General features: G+C 43.5%; 1 protein-coding gene across 1 annotated transcript in view; it reads left to right on the forward strand.

The window, feature by feature from the left end:
• Window positions 1-20611, forward strand: part of LOC135558747 (contactin-associated protein-like 2) — an 81829-nt gene that overhangs the window by 9425 nt on the left and 51793 nt on the right. The window contains exons 2-10 of the mRNA XM_064992833.1: window positions 3421-3531; window positions 5763-5956; window positions 7194-7341; window positions 8537-8740; window positions 9190-9374; window positions 12264-12407; window positions 13647-13905; window positions 14196-14345; window positions 14848-15010. Of these exons, the coding sequence (XP_064848905.1) occupies window positions 3421-3531; window positions 5763-5956; window positions 7194-7341; window positions 8537-8740; window positions 9190-9374; window positions 12264-12407; window positions 13647-13905; window positions 14196-14345; window positions 14848-15010 (1558 nt within the window). The remainder of the gene's footprint in view (window positions 1-3420; window positions 3532-5762; window positions 5957-7193; window positions 7342-8536; window positions 8741-9189; window positions 9375-12263; window positions 12408-13646; window positions 13906-14195; window positions 14346-14847; window positions 15011-20611) is intronic.

Raw genomic sequence — 20611 nt, forward strand, 5'->3', positions numbered from 1 at the left:
TCACCTACTCTGCGTCTCACAAAGACACGGGGGTTGGAACCAAAAATCTCACATTTGGAATCATCAGACCAAAGGACAGATTTCCACCAGTCTAATGTCCATTGCTCGTGTTTCTTGGCCCAAGCAAGTATCTTCTTATTATCGGTGTCCTTTAGTAGTAGTTTCTTTGCAGCAATTCAACTATGAAGACCTGATTCACGCATTCTCCTCAGAAGAGTAGATGTTGAGATGTGTCTGTTACTTGAACTCTGTGAAGCATTTATTTGGGTTGCAATTTCTGAGGCTGGTAACTCTAATGAACTTATCCTCTGCAGGAGAGGTAACTCTGGGTCTTCCTTTCTTGTGGCGGTCCTCATGAGAGCCAGTTTCATCACAGCGCTTGATGGTTTTTGAGACTGCACTCGAAGAAACTTTAAAAGTTCTGGAAATGTTCCGTATTGACTGACCTTCATGTCTTAATTAATGATAGACTGTCATTTCTATTTGCTTATTTGAGCTGTTCTTGCCGTAATATGGACTTGGTCTTTTACCAAATAGGGCTATCTTCTGTATACTACCCCTACCTTGTCACAACATGACTTGCCACAACACGACTGCATGAACTTTTAACAAGACACACCTGTTCATTTAAATGCATTCCAGGTGACTACCTAATGAAGCTGGTTGAGAGAATGCCAAGATTGTGCAAAGCTGTCATCAAGGCAAAGGGTGGCTACTTTGAGAATCTCAAATATAAAATATATTTTGATTTTTTAAAACACTTTTTTGGTTACTATATGATTCCATGTGTTATTTCATAGTTTTGATGTCTTCACTATTATACTACAATGTAAAAAAAAAAAATCAATAAAGAAAAACCCTGGAATGAGTAGGTTTGTACAACATTTTGACTGGTACTGTATACAAGGTCAGTACCAGAACCATATTTACAATGTGTAAGGATACTGTATCGATAGAGGTAGATATGTATAGGGTTAAGGTGACTAGGCCACAGGATACATGATAAACAGAGTAGCAGCAGCGTATATGATGATTGTATGTGAGTGGGTGTTTGTAGAGTCAGTATAAATATATGTGCATATTATGTTTGTTAGTAAATGATAGAGTGAGTGTTTGTATGTGTGTTTGAGTATCAGTGCGCGTAGTGTGTAGGGCACTATGAGTGTGCATAAAGACAGTCAAAATTAAGAGTAAAATACAAAGCTCAACTCATATAGTCCCTGGAGCCATTTTTTATAGCTATTTAGGAATGTTATTGCATGAGGATAGAAGCTGTTCAAGAGCCTGTTGGTGTCAGACTTGATGCACCGGTACCACTTGCCGTGGGGAAGCAGAGAGAACAATCTATGGCTTGGGCGGTTGGAGTTTTAATGATTTTCTGGAACTTCTTTTCACACCGCCTGATATAGAGGTCCTGGATGGCAGGGAGTTCGACCCCAGTCATGTACTGGGATGTCCTCACCCATCCTCTGTAGCACCATGCGATCGAGGTCGGTGCTATTGCCATAGCAAGCAGTGATGCACAGTGAAGATGTTCTAAATTGTGCAGTTGTAGAACTTTTTGAGGATCTGAGGGCCCATGCCAAACAATTTCAAGCTCCTGATGGGGAAGAGGTGCTGCCATGCCTTCTTCACAACTGTACGTGCATGGACCATTTCATATGTTTAGTGATTTGGAATCAAAGGAACTTGAAGCTCTCGACCCGCTCCACTACAGCCATGTCGATGTGGTTTTGGGTGTGCTCGCCCCGCACCCCCTTTCTTGGTCTTACTGACGTTGAGGGAGAGGTTGTTGTTCCGGCCCCACACTGCCAGGTCACTGACCTCCTCCCTGTAGGCTGTCTCATCATCACTGGTGATCAGGCCTACCGCACCGTGTGTGAGCGAGAGTGTGAGTGTGAGCACACAGCACAATATTTGCACACAGATGATGAGTAAAACTCCATCAATACTCAGCAGATGACAAATCTGGCATGAAGAAAACATCCTAATGCCACAGCTACAGTATCGGGATTAACGTTCTCCTTGCAGTTTCAAGTGCTTCTCTCAAAAAGTTTTTGACAAAATGTGTCGTGGAAAGTAGGGGGTTATTTTCTGGCAATGTTTTTCAACTCCCTTGGAGACCAAAGTTTGCATACGCCAAGAATTGCCTGATTTCTTGGGTCTTAGAAAGTGTTTGTTGCGTTGATATCTTATTTTCTGTTGTGAAGCGCTACACTCCCTCTTCACCTGTCAAAATACAAAGAGCAAATTACTTGTTTGTTTGTTCTTTCATGTTTCCGTCAAATAGCAAGCGTTCCTTCTTTGTCAGTCAGGGCAGACACGTTGATAGAAGCAATTTTCTGTTAAATGTTATTCGAGGCAAATGAAGGGATAGTAACAAACAATCTATGTAACTCAGTAGGTACTCAGCTGTCCAGCAACATTATTAATGCAGGTGATTCAGTTCCCCATAATAACTTTGGTCCAATGTTGACTGGTCATTTCATAGTCTGTGATTGCACAGGGAAACATTGACACAATTCCTGCATGTTATTTACCAAGCAGGGTTGGATATATAGGGAAACCTCAGGAATTGTTATACAGAGGAGTTATACAGCTAGTTCTTCTAGATCAAGTTAGCAGGTAGCTACATCATTAAAGCTAGTGAGGGCGCTGTGTAACCTTTCCTGAAGTCCACACAGTTGTTTTTGAAGTCTATAAAATGTATCTGGCTTATGGCTACAGATTCAAGAGTGCTAATTGACTTTTGGAAATGATGTTGACCTCCTCAGCTCCATTTAAACATGAGTGGTGCGTGTTGATTTGGAGGCCTCTAGTTAATTAGATTGTAGAGAGTGTGAAGAGTTCTGAAATGCAGCCCCGAATTCTAACCCTTGACCTCTGTAGCCAAGCAAGACTGAGTCATCAGCACAAATTGCGATAAGAGTCTGTTGGAGTCTATGGAAAGTTATTCATTAAGATTGAGTGTGTCTATCAATCAAGAACAAAAGTGTCTACCAGGAACATAACAGGCTGAAGGTTAGATGCTAAGCTATTCATCTATTGCTATTGATGTGTTCAATAATAACCAAAATGGTCAGGAAACCAGACAGAAAATGGCCTTGCCATATTCATTGGACAGACATATTGTACATATATTGAATGGCATTTGGCTTCCAATCATTACCACCAAGGAACTGCTATTGAAAAGGGTGTGAATGGGAAGACGTCTCATGGACGTTTCTCATAATGTCTCTCCAATACATATAATGCTCTCTGTCTATGTTTGAGCAGTGTATGAAGTAATGTAAAATACAATTATAAGGAAGAAAATAACACTGACTCAAATAAGTTGTTACAACATGCTGAAGTGTCATTTTATGAGACGATGACTCATTCTCCCCTTGTCTGTATCTTGTGTTTTGTGTTGCCCTCCAGGGAAATGTGATGAAGCGTTGGCCACACCACTCTCTCACACAGCTTTTACCAGCTCTTCTGTGTACTCCAGTGGATATGGGGCTGGATACGCAAAGCTCAACAGGAGAGGAGGTATTAACAACTGAAACCCTAAGCTTTTATTCTGATCATCTCTGGTGATTATTTTAAGCAGCAGTCTCATTCACTTCACTCACATATTGTTTGCCACATAGGAGCAGAGGATACTGATGTTTCTAAACTCAGCGAAAAAAGAAACGTCTTCTCACTATCAACTGCATTTATTTTCAACAAACTTACGTGTAAATATTTGTATGAACGTAATAAGATTCAACAACTGAGACGTAAACTGAACAAGTTCCACAGACATGTGACTAACAGAAATTGAATAATGTGTCCCTGAACAAAGGGGGGTCAAAATCAAAAGTAACAGTCAGTATCTGGTGTGGCCACCAGCTGCATTAAGTACTCCAGTGCATCTCCTCCTCATGGACTGCACCATATTTGCCAGTTCTTGCTATGAAATGTTACCCTACTCTTCCACCGAGGCACATGTAAGTTCCCGGGCATTTCTGGGGGGATTGGCCCTGGCCCTCACCCTCCGATCCAACAGATCCCAGACGTGCTCAATGGGATTGAGATCTGGGCTCTTCGTTTGCCATGGCAGAACACTGACATTCCTGTCTTGCAGGAAATCACGCACAGAACGAGCAGTATGGCTGGTGGCATTGTGATGCTGGAGGGTCATGTCAGGATGAGCCTGCAGGAAGAGTACCACATGAGGGAGGAGGTTGTCTTCCCTGTAACGCACAGCATTGAGATTGCCTGCAATGACAACAAGCTCAGTCCGATGATGCTGTGACACACCGCCCCAGACCATGACGGGCCCTCCACCTCCAAATCGATCCCACTCCAGAGGCCTCGGTGTAACGTTCATTCCTTCGATGCTAAACGCAAATCAGACCATCACCCCTGGTGAGACAAAACCGCAACTCGTCAGTGAAGAGCACTTTTTGCCAGTCCTGTCTGGTCCAGTGATGGTGGGTTTGTGCCTACAGGCAACGTTGTTGCCGGTGATGTCTGGTGAGGACCTGCCTTACAACAGGCCTACAAGCCGATTGTGGACAGTCTGAGCACTGATGGAGGGATTGTGTGTTCCTGGTGTAACTCAGGCAGTTGTTGTTGCCATCCTGTACCTGTCCCGCAGGTGTGATGTTCAGATGTACCGGTCCTGTGCAGGTGTTGTTACACGTGGTCTGCCACTGCGAGGACAATCAGCTGTCCGTCCTGTCTCCCTGTAGGGCTGTCTTAGGCGTCTCACAGTACCGACATTGCAATTTATAGACCTGGCCACATCTGCAGTCCTCATGCCTCCTTACAGCATGCCTAAGGCACGTTCACGCAGATGAGCAGGGACCCTGGGCATCTTTCTTTTGGTGTTTTTCAGAGTCAGTAGAAAGGCCTCTTGGTATCATATAGGAGGCCGTTCACCCCGCTGTCATCCAGAGGGCGAGGTCAGTACAGGTGCATCAAAGCTGGGACCTAAAGACTGAAGAACAGCTTCTATCTCAAGGCCATCAGACTGTTAAACAGCCGTCACTAACATTGAGTGGCTGCTGCCAACATACTGACTCAAATCTCTAGCCACTTTAATAATTAAAAATTTGATGTAATAAATGTATCACTAGCTACTTTAAACAATGCCACTTTATATAATGTTTACATACCCTACATTGCTCATCTCATATGTATATACTGTACTCTATACCATCTACTGCATCTTGCCTGTGCCGTTCGGCCATCGCTCATCCATATAATTTTACGTACATATTCTTATTCATTTCTTTACACTTGTGTGTATAAGGTAGTTGTTGTGAAATTGTTAGATTACTTGTTAGATATTACTGCATGGTCCGAACTAGAAGCACAAGCATTCTGCGACACTCGCATTAACATCTGCTAACCATGTGTATGTGACAAATCAAATTTGATTTAATTTGATTTAGTGTCCTAAGTTTTCATAACTGTGACCTTAATTGCCTACTGTCTGTAAGCTGTTAGTGTCTTAATGACCGTTCCACAGGTGCATGTTCATTAGTTGTTTATGGTTCATTGACCAAGCATGGGACCCTTTACAATGAAGATATGTGAAATGATTTGGATTTTTACGAATTATCTTTGAAAGATAGGGTCCTGAAAAAGGGACATTTCTTTTTTTTGCTGAGTTTATGTTAAATAGTTTAAGATTTGTGTGTGGAAGACACATGCAAATAAAATGATTTGCAAGTAGGTTAGAGTTGGCTATACAAGGTTATGGAGCTAGTTTAATTGTCTCTCAACCCTAGGTGCTGGAGGCTGGTCTCCTGTGGACACTGATCATTACCAGTGGCTGCAGGTGGACCTGGGAACCAGGAAGCAGGTCACCTCCATCGCCACACAGGGAAGGTACAGCAGCTCTGATTGGACAATGCAATACAGACTCCTGTACAGTGACACAGGAAGGAACTGGAGACCATATCTGCAAGATGGCAACATATGGGTGAGTTAATGATTTGAACCAAAGTGAAATAACAACGTTTTTAGTTTAAAGAGAGAGTCGCATCTGTCCTTTCAAATGAGTCCATTAGACATTGATGATGTATCAAAGAGGTACACTACATGGCCAAAAGTGTGTGGACACCCCTTCAAATTAGTGGATTTGGCTATTTCAGCCACACCCGCTGCTGACAGGTGAATAAAACCGAGCACACATCCATGCAATTCCCATAGTCAAGCATTGGTAGTAGAATGGCCTTACGGAAGAGCTCAGTGACTTTCAACGTGGCACCGTCATAGAATGCCACCCTTCCAACAGATCATTTCGTCAAGTTTCTGCCCTGCTAGAGCTGCCCTGGTCAACTGTAAGTGCTATTCTTGTGAAGTGAAAATGTCTTGGAGCAACAACGGCTCAGCCACGGTAAGCCGCACAATATCACAGAACGTGACCTCCAAGTGCTGAAGCGCGTAGCGTGTAAAAATCGTCTGTCCTTGGTTGCAACACTCACTACCGAGTTCCAAACTGCCTCTGGAAGTAACATCAGCACAAGAACTGTTCATCGGGCGCTTCATGAAATGGGTTTCCATGGCCGAGCAGCCTAAGATCACTATGCGCAATGCCAAGCTCCGGCTGGAGTGGTGTAAAGCTCACTGCCATTGAACTCTGGAGCAGTGGAAACACGTCCTCTGGAGTGATGAATCACGCTTCACCATCTGGCAGTCCGAAGGACAAATCTGGGTTTGGTAGATGCTAGGAGAAAGCAAACTGCCTCAATGCATATTGCCAACTGAATAATAGTCTGGGTCTGTTTTTCATGGTTCGGGCTAGGCCCCCCTCCCTAAATCTATAGCGTACAATGACATTCTAGACGATTCTGTGCATCCAACTTTGTGGCAACAGTTTGGGTAAGGCCCTTTTCTGTTTCAGCATGACAATGCCCCTGTGCACAAAGCAAGGTCCATATAGAAATGGTTTGTCGAGATCGGTGTGGAAGAACTTGACTAGCCTGCACAAAGCCCTGATCTCAACTCCATCAAACACCTTTGGGATGAATTGAAACGCAGAGTGCAAGCCAGGCCTAATCGCCCAACATCAGTCCGCAACCTCACTAATGCTCTTGTGGCTGAATTGAAGCAAGTCCACATACTGTTGGCCATGTAGTGTACCTACTCAATAAAAAATGAAAAGCTAGGCTTCAGGATATGGAACCTAAATATCTTGTTTTTGTTTGCTTGCCCAGGCATTTTCTGGCAACTCCAACAGTGAGAGTGTGGTCCGCCATGATCTGCAGCATGCAGTCATAACACGCTACGTGCGCATCATCCCACTGGAGTGGAGCGAAGAGGGGAGGATTGGCCTGCGAGTGGAGATCTATGGCTGTTCTTACTGTGAGTGAATAGCAAACATCCATGCACAATCTCATGCTACTGTATTAGTTTATTGCAATCCTTTATTAACCAGAGAAATGGAACATGGAATCTCTGAACAAGGAGCATGGAACAAGGAATCTCTGAACAAGGAGCATGGAACAAGGAATCTCTTTGAAAAGTGACTTTATTGCGTGCAGTTCGGATCATTTCTGTATGATGAAAATATTAGAATAATCAGGTGTTGGCCAAAATGGGCTTAATTAATATGTAAGACTGAAGGTTTAATTATCTTGGTATCATATGTCATATTTGTCAGGGGAGCGTATTAATATGCTCAGTAAAATACATTAATTGAGTTGAAATAATTAGATTACTGCTCTCCATGCCAACAGCCAAATTCACAGCTAAAGGTTTTTGATAGAGTAGGAGATAGAGAACAGCTAGTTTACCTTGGCTGGTTTCTGTTGTTACCATGTACCACAGAAAAACAAGCTTGACTGATCAATTCCCTCCTTCAAAGCGTGCGCATGCCACACTTTAAAAAGTCCCCAGCCACACAGCCCTTTGCTGTATCCATCCTATTCTGTATTACACGCTGTTGAATCTGATAGACAGGAAAAGCTGACCGTGAGAAACTTGTTTGCCCTAGTCCTTGACCAGTCTAGTTCCCCGTGGCACTTGTACTTACTTACTGCATATACTCCATCCACAACCCTAAGATTGAACAGCAAATAGATGTAACCGAGCAGGGCCCTTTCCTGCCACCTCACCGATAGGGCTGGCTTACAGGACTGTCAGTGTTCTGAGCCCCCTGACCGGTTAAATCAGGGTAAAAAGATGAAAGCACCTTTGAAAGGAGAGAGTTGCCGCAGGGTGATATCACAATGCCGCCATGCTGCTGTCTAGGCACGTAAGCTGGCACATCTCAACAGACAGAGTAGTCTTTGCAGCCAGGGTTATATGTCTTAGAGCATTTGAGTCATTTCTCCCTCAGTTGTTCTGTTCCTCCAATTATAAAAAGAGAAATACGTATAAGCTGCCTCACTTTTTTACATCGCTTGTGATTGCAGTAGGTGATCTCTAAAGGACTTGTTTTTTCTTCTTAACACCCCTCTAACACATTCTGTGAATAGCCTTGACATATGACAGTAGAGGTACAGTAATTGAGGGAATATTAAGCTCTGTATCCGTTATCACCATTCGGTGACCTCAGGGGCGGATGTGATCAACTTCGAAGGCCAGGGTGTGATCTCCTACCGCTTCAAGATGAAGAAGATGAAAATTTTGAAGGATGTCATCTCCCTGAAGTTTAAGACCACAGCCAGTAACGGTGTGCTCCTGCACGGGGAAGGACAGCAAGGAGACTATATCAGCCTGGAGCTGAAGAGATCCAAACTACTGCTCATGATCAACCTGGGTAATGGACCATCTCCAATCCTGTCTATGGGATACCTGTGTGCATCCAAAATGGCACCCTATTCCATATTTAGTCGTCTACTTTTGACCAAATGCAGTGCACTATATAAGGAACAGGGTGCTTTTTGGGACGCACACCTAGTGTACTATAATCGCTGATATTTTAGCTTCTTATGGTGGCTACTTAGGTCAGTTGATGAAACTTGTTAAAATTCCTGCGTATTTCCTAATATGACTGGCCCTTATGCATTATGCATTATACTTCAATTTCTTTTTGATGGATTTGAATATTGGTTGTTGTCAACAAGATAATTATTTATCACAGTAGCCTTCACAAATTAGAATTTGTACTATTTTTATCTCACTATGTCAGCCTGTTGTTTATAGGAACATTTTCCCCTTAAGCATTTTCTTAATAAAGTCGATCTGTTTATGTCTTGTAAACTTCAGGCAGCAATCAGTACGGCTCCATCCTCGGACACACCTCTGTGACAAGCGGAAGTTTATTGGATGATGACCACTGGCACTCCGTAATTATTGAGCGTTACCGACGGAATGTCAACTTTACCCTGGATCGCCACACACAGCACTTCCGCACCAACGGGGAATTTGATCATCTTGACCTGGACTATGAGGTAGGCTACAGTTATGTTGGATATTGTCCCATCGTCCCATCGCATCCCTCCCTATCAGGGTTGTGGTCATTTCAATTCCAGTCAAATCAGGAAGTTCACTGAAATTCCAATTCTATTCAATGTTTTTCAATGAGGAAAAATGTGGAATTGGAATTTGGCTTACTTTCTGAATTGACTGTAATTGGAATGGAATTGACCCCAACCCTGGTTTAAATATTCATTTTGCTATATATACATTTTGCAATGTATATATCGTCTTAGTTCATTTCTTAATTCCTTCCTATAGAGTTGTATGTGTTGTCTATGTTCCTCTCTTTGCATCCCTCCCTACATTATGTAGTTGTATTGTATACAGTGGGGTCGAAATTATTGACACCATTGATAAAGATGCAAAAATGACTATAAAATAAATACTTCAAATACTGAGCTATATTGTATGCTCTGAAAATGTATATTATTTTATCATAATACAGCTGCTCAGAGAAGGTATTTTGTTTAACAAGTAATTATTGACATCCCTGTTTTCAATACCTTTCAATACTTCACCTTGGGAGGATAATGGCATTGAGCCTTTTTCTCAAATGTTTTATGAGTTGGAGAACACATTGGGAGGGATATTACACCATTCCTCCTTACAGAATCCTTACAAATCCTTGATATCTTTCGTTTGTGCTTACGGACTGCCCTGTTCAATTCAAACCACAGGTTTTCAAAGGGTTTCAAGTCTGGAGACTGAATTAGCCATTGCAAAATGTTGATTTTATGGCCAATTAACCATTTCTTTGTGGATTTTTATGCTTGGGGCTATTACATTGCTTTAAGATCCATTTGAGGCCAAGTTTCAGCCTCCTATCAGAGGCAACCAGCTTTTTGGCTTAAATGTCCTGGTACTGGGTAAAGATCATGATGCTGTTGACCTTAACAAGGGCCCCAGGATAATAGTTACAACTGAAGACACTTTACATAATATATACCGGATGTGATTAAGTACTATCTATCCAGATGTAATATATATCAAATACATATATTTTTGCTATGTAACTACTGTGTAAAAAAAAGTGCAATGTATGTCAAATGTGTGTAGAATGTTCACTACCGCTCAAAGGTTTGGGTCCACTTAGAAATGTCCTTGTTTTTGAAAGACAATCTTTTTTTTGTCCATTAAAATAGCATAAAATTGATCAGAAATACAGTGTAGACATTGTTAATGTTGTAAATGACTATTATAGCTGGAAACGGCAGATTTTTAAATGGAATATCTACATAGGCCCACAGAGGCCCGTTATCAGCAACAATCACTCCTGTGTTCCAATGGCACTTTGTGTTAGCTAATCCAAGTTTATAATTTTACAAGGCTAATTGATCATTAGAAAACCCTTTTGCAGTTATGTTAGCACAGCTGAAAACTGTTGTGCTGATTTGGATTAGCTAACACCACATGCCATTGGAACACAGGAGTGATGGTTGCTGATAATGGGCCTCTGTAAGCCTATGTAGATATTCCATTTAAAAATTAACAATGTCTACGCTGTATTTCTGATCAATTTTGATGTTATTTTAATGGACAAAAATGTGATTTTCTTTCAAAAACAAGGACATTTCTAAGTGACCCCAAACTTTTGAACGGTAGTGTAAATGTAACTAAAAAGAAAAAGCTATAAAAACCAAGTTATTTTTGTCCTCCAAAGAGGGGGGTCGTGGATGGAAGCAAAATAGACCCGTAAGTAACATCAAAGATCCACCACCATATTTTACAGTAGATATGGGGTTCTTTTCTGCTCATATATTCTAATTTTGACACCAAACCCACCACTGGTGTGTACGGCTAAAGACATCTACTTTCTTGTCATCCAACGAATGTAAACGGCTGGAGTTTGCTAAATGGCATTGGCATGGATTGAAACTGGTGCTTTGGTCTGATGTCATGAAAATAGAGCTCTTTGGCCAAAAACCTGTTTGCCTCTGCCTGGCTGAAACTTGGCCACAAGTAGATCTTCCAGCAAACAAGAGCCCCAAGCACACATCAAAAACCACAAAGAAGTGGTTAATTGGCCACAAAATCAACATTTTGCAATGGCCATCTCAGTCTCCGTAATGATCTAAGATCCCTCCCAATGTGTTTTCCAACTCGTTAAACATTTTAGAAAACGGCTCAGTGCCATTATCCTCGTAAGGTGCAGTTTTGAAAGTTATTAAAACAGGGTTGTCAGTCATTTTGATCCCTTCCTTTTGGAGGGAAAAAAGTATTACTTGTTAAACAAAATGTTTTTCTCTTGAGAAATTGTATTTGTATAAAATAATATAATTTTGCAATTTCTTTGGCATAAACTATAGCTCAGTGTTTGAATTCGTTTTTTTACAGTCGTTTTTGCTAAACTTCATACAGGGTATCAATCATTTCGGACCACACTGTATATTGCTTATTCTCTTCATCCCTACATATGTATTGTATATTGTCCTGGTTCATTTCCTCACATCCCGCCCTATCTCTATGAGAGTTCCTGTGAATCATGTTACTCGGAAGTCTGTGTGAAGATGTGTTAGTTCACGGATGCTAAGTCAGAGCAAGCCCTCTGTACTGCGGCTCCCCTGTGATTACAGAACTTAACTTTTAGGTTTGTCTGTGTAATTATCAGTGTGCGATACTGAAGGAAATGACTTTGCCTCCGCAAGGAAGGAGAGGGAAAAAACACAACACCATACACTCATTATAAAGTGGAGATTAATGCAATCAGGCACAAGTGAAAACCAATATATTCCCTGAAGGGATATATGCTGCTGTATTGATTTGATTCAAAGCGACAAATGGCCTTGAGATGTGGCTCCTGCTGCCGAGCCTCTTCAACTAAAACTTGACCCCATTTCCTTTTCTCCTTCTGTGTCTTCCAGATCAGCTTTGGAGGCATGCCTGTCTCTGCCAAGCCCAGCTCGGGAGGCAGGGAGAACTTTGTTGGTTGCATGGAGGGCATCACCTACAACGGAGATAACATTACCAACCTGGTCAAGAGAAAGAAAATTGATACTTCAAGTTTTGTAAGAACATTTCTGTCATTTTTTTTGTATACCTGAGTGTCATCTTTACTACTTGGTTTGTGATTCACTAGTATACCTTGAAAACATAAACGTTAGGAACAGCCATGTATTTGTGATTACCTATTTGGAAAGGCCAGTGACACAACACCTCACTGCAATACAATTCAATATAATTAGCCTTTTTCACTGAGGCGCTAATAAAACAGGCTTTAGTGCATCTATAAATCACACTCCGAGAAAAAAAGGTGATATCTAGAACCTAAAATGGTTATTTGGCTGTCCCCATAGGAGACCCCTTTGAAGAACCATTTTTGGTTCCAGGTAGAAGGTTCCCATGTTGCCTTTGGGTTCTGTGAAGAACCCTTTCCACAGAGGGTTCTACATGGAACCCAAAGGGGTTCTACTTGAATCCAAAAAGGGTTATTCTATAGGGACAGCAGAACCCTTTTTTCTAGGGGTGCAGAAGTGAAGAAACTCTTACCTTGTGGTGATGATGTCGGAAAACAAATAAATATCTTAGAAGTAATATGCTGAATAAAAGAGTATTCCATGCAATGGGATTGAACCCAATAAATGTGTCAAGCTTCAGAAGCCCTCAGCATAGGGTTTAAAGCAATTACTGCTCTGTTGTCAATGGTGTGTGATGGTGTGTGAGCCATTACTGCACTAAAGTATGGATCTAACCATTGTTATTGATTTCACTTCTTATGTGCCTCTTAGCCCTGTTTTTTTTTCTGCGAGCAAATGGGTTTACCAAACTGTGGGATATCCACAAAGTTTCTTGGTGTTGGATTGCATGCTTTGCTTTCAGCACAAGTAGAGGGAGAAAGATCAGCTTTGATGAGGAGAGCAGACGAAAACGGTTTTAGTCAAGTGCTGTATGATGAGTGTTTTTCTGTGTTGGAAATAATGCAGGCGCTTGCATTTTCCAATGCATTAAACCCCAACATTTACATCTAAAAAGCACTTTAGGTTTTCTGATGTATCTCTTATGCAAAATATATGCTAACCAGAGGAGGCTGCTGGAAAGAGTTATAGGAGGGTGGGCTCATTGTAATGGCTGGAATGGAATAAATTACTCATTACAATGAGCCTGTCCTCCTATAGATCCCCCAACAAGCCTCCACTGATGCTAACTATAGTTATATGGTTGTGCTAATGTCGTGAGTTTAAATCAAGAGGGAAAGCTACCTTAACTTGTATAACTGTTTGCTGTCATACTTTCTATCCCCCTTACAGAGGAACCTGACGTTCTCCTGCAGCGAGACACACTCCTTCCCTGTGTTCTTCAACGCCACCAGCTTCCTGCGTCTCCCGGGGCTGCAGGACAGCGACACCCTGTCGGTCAGCCTGTCCTTTCGGACGTGGAACCCCAGCGGCCTGCTCTTCTACACGGCCCTGGCTGATGGTGTGGTGGAGGTGGGCCTCACAGAGGGAAAAGTCACCGTCTACATCAACGTCGCCCAGAAGAAAAACACACGTATAGACATCTCCTCAGGTATGGTCTAGTTAGTACGGCCATGCTGGCTAATGCACTAAAGTAGACGTGTTCATTTAGACCAAAGACCCTCCCCTCCCTTCATTAATTCATTCTCTCTATCAATTTGGGGAGGCCCTCCCCATGAGGGTCTTCCGTAGCTGAAGATCTGTCTGTTAGGCCCTGTGTTCTCAGTCTTTCTCAGAATTTCTAGTTGTTTTTCTGATGTTTCAGTAATTGCAGTTGTCTGCTCATCACCCACCTTGACTGATTCATAAAGCCATATTGTTCTGTCTGTGGTCTCTGTTCAGGTTCGGGGCTCAACGACGGCCAGTGGCACAACGTCTACCTCCATGCTCTGGAGAACTACGCCATGCTGACCATTGATGGTGACGAGGCATCCACTGTCAGAACGGTCATTCCCATTCAGATCAGAACAGGGGGACAATACTACTTTGGAGGTACTTACAGAGAAGGCTTATAACAGAGCCATATACAGTACATATATCTCTGTACCGGTATATGGCTCTGTTCTATAATGTATAAGCCCTTGTTATGGGCTTTGGCACATACTTATTCATTATTATTATTATTATTATATTATATTATTACATTTCCCTTAATTCAGTCTGACAAACACTATTGTGATTTGTTGATTGCACATGTTTTTTTTTGTGTGTTTGATGGCAGGCTTTGCCATTAAATCCTCTTTGTTACTTTTGATTGGTTGCCTTTTTGTTGTCTTTGTGTTTTGATTGCCTTTGAAGTACTGTAGTTGCCTTTAAGAGGGTGTATTAAATATTGAATGAAAGCTCCATAATGTTTTAAACCAAAACGCAATGCTCATATAATTAATGTTGCTTAATACCTGAACTGTATCTCGAAACTTTACTTTTCAAACAGAAAGCGCAGTCTTGACCATATGAAAAACTTTTGTACCTTTTTCCTGTTGTCCTCCTGTAGGCTACTTCCTGCGTACCAACACGCCCCCTGCCCAGCGCTCTTTCCAGGGCTGTATGCAGCTGATCCACGTGGACGACCAGCTCGCTGACCTGGTGGCTGTAGAGCAAGGCAACATGGGAACCTTTGAGAATGTCAGCCTGGATATGTGTGCCATCATAGACAGGTAATGTTTTATACCATTTATACCATTCCCTTGCTTAGCTGACTTATTCAAACCAGACTTTTTTCTTTGCTGTTGATCATGAAAGTAAAAGTATAAATGCGTGCTATTACCTTACCTGAGGGGCTACCTATAACCTTACCTGAGGGGCTACGCATGCTTCTTGGGCATGTGTCGCACTGTCTATTCAAAAAGGCAGCACGGGTCCCACCAACTACATCACCGTGTGGACCGAGAGGCTTTGTCTCTCAGTGAGAGGTGAGTATGAAGACCAAGCAGGCGTCTCACACAGAGAAAATGAAAAGGAAAATGCCACACACTGCTGTTCATGCTCCCAGGTGATTTTATTGATACGTTTCGACCCCTTAGGTCTCACACAGGGACACAGCGAGAGGCGGGGATCAGCGGATCACACAAGGCTTTGGTATAGGATGTCTTAGTGTGCAATCTCTGTGTTCCTGTTGGTAAATGCACGCGTACACAAGCACACTACCACACAGGCGCACATCCCCAAAGCTAAGCTCATTAAAACCATGAAGTGGAAAAGCACTGCTCCTCCTGAGATATGGAAATGCAATTTCACCGAAAGGTTACTCAAAATATGGATATGCGCTAACATTCTTATCCGGATAAACTAATTAAATTCATTCTCACAGTATGTGGGTTCACTCCAACACATGGTTCTGGTTCATAAATGGAATCTTATCTCTGTTTCTTATTCTCCGCTAGTGATTAGGAGTCAAACTGTAGATCCCATTAATCCAACCTTATGTTCCGGAATTGTTAACGACACCATTTGAAATGTCAGAGTAAGACATTTTCAGAAAAGTTAAAGACAGTCATGCGGATTTGTTTTCATCTTGAAGTTGGAATCCGTTGCGGTGAAACTGCCACGTCTGTTTGCGATATTACAAAGACATTACTTCAAAAAACAAACACTGTTTGAGACAATCATTGCACATCACTGCACATGCAATAGAACAGCAGAGTGTGAATATATATATATATATTATGTTGCTCAATGCTCATATCCTCCTTTTCAAAAACAAAAACAAATCAATAATGAAAGAGCCTGTGACGCTGTTTCGCCTAATGCGGATCTCAGCTTTACCATCAGACGTCAAATCAAACTTGATTATTATTCTAGGGAGATTTGTGTAGTATGTATGTATGATAGATCCATTTATGGTTGAATACTCTTCATGTGTGGTTCATTTGGCTTGTCTATGTTAGTTTTTCTATGATTTGCTATTTCTGTGTTTGGCCTGGTATGGTTCTCAATCAGAGGCAGCTGTCAATCATTGTCCCTGATTGAGAACCATATTCAGGGAGCCTGTTTTCTATTGTGTTTCGTGGGTGATTATGTTCTGTGTTTTATTTCACCGTTCAGGACTGTTTAGTTTATCGTGTTTTGTTGTTTTGTTTGAGAATTCGTTTTCATTAAAAGGCATAATGAATACTTACCACTCTGCACCTTGGTCCTCCTCTCTTTCTCCCAACGACGAACGTTACAGAATCACCCACCACCAAAGGACCAAGCAGCGTGGTAAGGAGCAGCGCTATCTGGAGGAGGTTACAGCATGGGACGAAATAGAGAGGTGGTCGGTCGACCGAGGGAGAGTGCCGGAGCCCGCCTGTGATTCTCTGGAACAATGTGAGGAGGGATACCAGAGAATCGAGCTGGCACGGCGGTCAAGGAAGCCCGAGAGGCAGCCCCAAAAATGTATTGGGGGGGCACACGGGGAGTGTGGCTAAGTCAGGTAGGAGACCTGAGCCAACTCCCTGTGCTTACCGTGGAGAGAGGTGGACCGGGCAGGCACAGTGTTATGCCGTGAGGCGCATGGTGTCCCCGGTGCACAGGCATAGCCCGGTGCGGTATATAGCAGCACCTCGTATCAGCCGGGCTAGAGTGGGCATCGAGCCAGGTGCCATGAAGCCGGCTCAGCGCATCTGGTCTCCAGTGCGTCTCCTCGGGCCGGGGTACATGGCACCAGCCCTACACATGGTGTCCCCGGTTCGCCAGCACAGCCCAGTGTGGGCTATTCCACCTCGCCTCACTGGCCTGGCTACGGGAAGCATTCAGCCAGGTAGGGTTGGGCAGGCTCGGTGCACGAGAGCTCCAGTGCACCTTCACGGTCCGGTCTATCCGGTGCCACCTCCATGCACCAGCCCTCCGGTGGCAGCCCCCCACACCAGGCTGTCTCTCCGTCTCCCCCCTACAGGTGCTCCCGCCTGTCCAGCACTGCCAGAGTCTCCCTCCAGTCCGGATCTGCCAGAGTCTCCCTCCAGTCCGGATCTACCAGAGTCTCCCTCCAGTCCGGATCTGACAGAGTCTCCCTCCAGTCCGGATCTGCCAGTCTCCCTCCAGTCCGGATCTACCAGAGTCTCTCTCCAGTCCGGATCTGCCAGAGTCTCCCTCCAGTCCGGATCTGCCAGAGTCTCCCTCCTGTCCTGAGCTGCCAGAGTCTCCCGTCTGTCCTGAGCTGCCAGAGTCGCCCGTCTGTCCTGAGCTGCCAGAACCGCCCGTCAGTCAGGAGCTGCCAGAGCCGCCCGTCAGTCAGGAGCTGCCAGAGCCGCCCGTCAGTCAGGAGCTGCCAGAGCCGTCCGTCAGTCAGGAGCTGCCAGAGCCGTCCGTCAGCCAGGAGCTGCCAGAGCCGTCCGTCAGTCAGGAGCTGCCAGAGCTGTCCATCAGCCAGGAGCTGCTGGAATCACCCGTCACGGCGTTGCTGCCGGAATCGCCCTTCTCTCCGGTGCTGCCGGAGTCTCCCGCCTGTCCGGTGCTGCCGGAGTCTCCCTTCCGTCCGGTGCTGCCGGAGTCTCCCGTCCATTCTGGACACGTGGCTAGGGTCCCCAGTCCGAGGTCAGCGGCGAGGGTCACCGCTCTAAAGAGGCCACGGAGGCGGACTAAGAGGCGGACAAGGACTATGGTGGATTGGGGTCCACGTCCCGCGCCAGAGCCGCCACCGCGGACAGACACCCACCCAGACCCTCCCCTACACGTTCAGGTTTTGCGGCCAGAGTCCGCACCTTTGGGGGAGGGGGTACTGTCACGTTGTGACCTTAGTTCTTTTGTTATGTCTTTGTTTTAGTATGATCAGGGTGTGAGTTGGGTGTGTTGTCTATGTTAGTTTTTCTATGATTAGCTATTTCTGTGTTTGGCCTGGTATAGTTCTCAATCAGAGGCAGCTGTCAATCGTTGTCCCTGATTGAGAACCATATTTAGGGAGCCTGTTTTCTATTGTGTTTCGTGGGGGATTATTTTCTGTTCTGTGTTTTATTTCACCGTTCAGGAATGTTTCGTTTATCATGTTTTGTTCGAGTATTCGTTTTCATTAAAAGTCATAATGGAATATCTACCACTCTGCACCTTGGTCCTCCTCTCTTTCTCCCAACGACGAACCATACAGTATTATGTTAACGCTAATCCGATACACCAGAATTTCTCTCGCATTAAATAGAAATAAATGCATATTTACAGAATTGTGGTGATGATATCCTCAGTCTAAACAATGCTACCAGGGGGAATTCACCTACCTTCAATTGGAACTTCATGTTACTACAGCCCTTTGATCACACCAGCAGGTTTAATGCTTTTAACGTTGGGCGTCTGGGGAGACACTGTGACCGACACATAGGTGTAGGGGGTCCCTGACCTGGAAATGAACTAGTACAGTGATAAAGTGATAGACCCTACCATTCACCACACTGTGGTACCAAACATAAAGTACCAGTCAAAGGTTTGGACACACCTACTCATTCCAGGTATTTTGTACTATTTTCTACATTGTAGAATAATAGTGAATACATCAAAACTATGAAATCCCACATATGGAATCATGTAGTAACCAAAAAAGTGTTAAACAAATAAAAATACACTTTATATTTGTCATAGCCGTCAAAAGAAGTGGACCAAGGTGCAGCGTGGTGAGCGTACATTTTCCTTTTTATTTCAAAATGTCGCCAACAAAAAACAAATGAAAAAACAACCCTGAAGCTTACAGGGCATTAGTGCCACAAACAAAGTTAACTACCCACAAAGACAGGTGGGATAAAGGGCTGCCTAAGTATGGTTCCCAATCAGAGACAATGATAGACAGCTGTCCCTGATTGAGAACCATACCCGGCCAAAACAAAGAAATACAAACATAGAAAATAGAACATAGAATGCCCACCCCACATCACACCCTGACCAAAACAAATTGAGAAATATGACGGCTCTCTAAGGTCAGTAGCCACCCTTTGCCTTGGTGACAGCTTTGCACATTCTTGGTATTCAGCCAGCTTCATGAGTTAGTCACCTGGAATGCATTTAAATTAACAGATGTGCCTTGTTAGAAGTTAATTTGTGGAATTGCTTTCCTTAATGCATTTGGGCCTATCAGTTGTGTTGTGACAAGGTAGAGGTGGTATACAGAAGATAGCTCTATTTGGTAAAAGACCAAGTCCATATGATGTCAAGAACAGCTCAAATAAGCAAAGAGAAATGACAGTCCATCATCAAGACATGAAAGTCAGTCAATACGGAAAATTCCAAGAACTTTATACGTTTCTTCAAGTGCCGTCGCAAGAACCATCACGCGCTATGATGAAACTAGCTCTCATGAAGACCGCCACAGGAAAGGATGACCCAGAGTTCATTAGAGTTAACAGCACCTCAGATTTCAGCCCAAATAAATGCTTCACAGAGTTCAAGTAACAGACAGTAACAGATCTCAACATGAACTGTTCAGATGAGACTTTGTGAATCAGGCCTTCAGGGTCGAATTTTTGCGAAAGAAAACACTAGTAAAGGACACCAATAAGAATAAGAGACTTGTTTGTGCCAAGAAACATGAGCATTGGACATTAGACCAGTGGAAATCTGTCCAATTTGAGATTATTTTGTTCCATCCACAGTGCTTTTTTGAAATGCAGAGTAGGTGAACGGAGGATCTCTGCATGTGTGGTTCCCACCATGAAGCATGGAGGAGGAGGTGTGATGGTGTGGGGGTGCTTTGCTGGTGACGCTGTCTGTGATTTATTTAGAATTCAAGGCACATTTAACCAGCATGGCTACCACATCATTCTGCAGCGATACGCCATCCCATCTGGATTACGCTCAGTGGGACTATCATTTGTTTTTCAACAGGACAATGACCCAACAGACCTCCAGGCTGTGGAACGGCTATTTGACCTGGAATGAGAGTGATGGAGTGCTGTATCAGATGACCTATGTAAACGTCTGCTTCCAACTCACACTCTCCAACACATAGATCCCCTGATCCCCTCACTCTCCAGATCCCAATCACCTGAATTCTGATCACCTGTTCACACACCTGTATTCCATTTACATACAGTATTTAGTTCAGTTCTTTGCACCCCATTATTGTGAGGTATTGTTTGTTTTTGTACATATACTATTCAAAGCTCTGTTTATTTCTGTGTTAGTCCTCACGTGTATCGTTGTTTTTGGCCATCCTCACAAACGAAGCCTTTTTGCCTATTCCCTGCCTGTACTTTTGCCTATCAAATTTCCTGTCATCAACCTCTTGCCTGATCTCCTGGACTACGATATTAGCCTTTTCCCTGCCTGTACTGTTACTTTTTTGGAGTCCCTTTATATGA

The sequence above is a fragment of the Oncorhynchus masou genome, chromosome 17 (assembly GCF_036934945.1).
Source record: "Oncorhynchus masou masou isolate Uvic2021 chromosome 17, UVic_Omas_1.1, whole genome shotgun sequence".
Classification (NCBI taxonomy): Eukaryota; Metazoa; Chordata; class Actinopteri; order Salmoniformes; family Salmonidae; genus Oncorhynchus; species Oncorhynchus masou.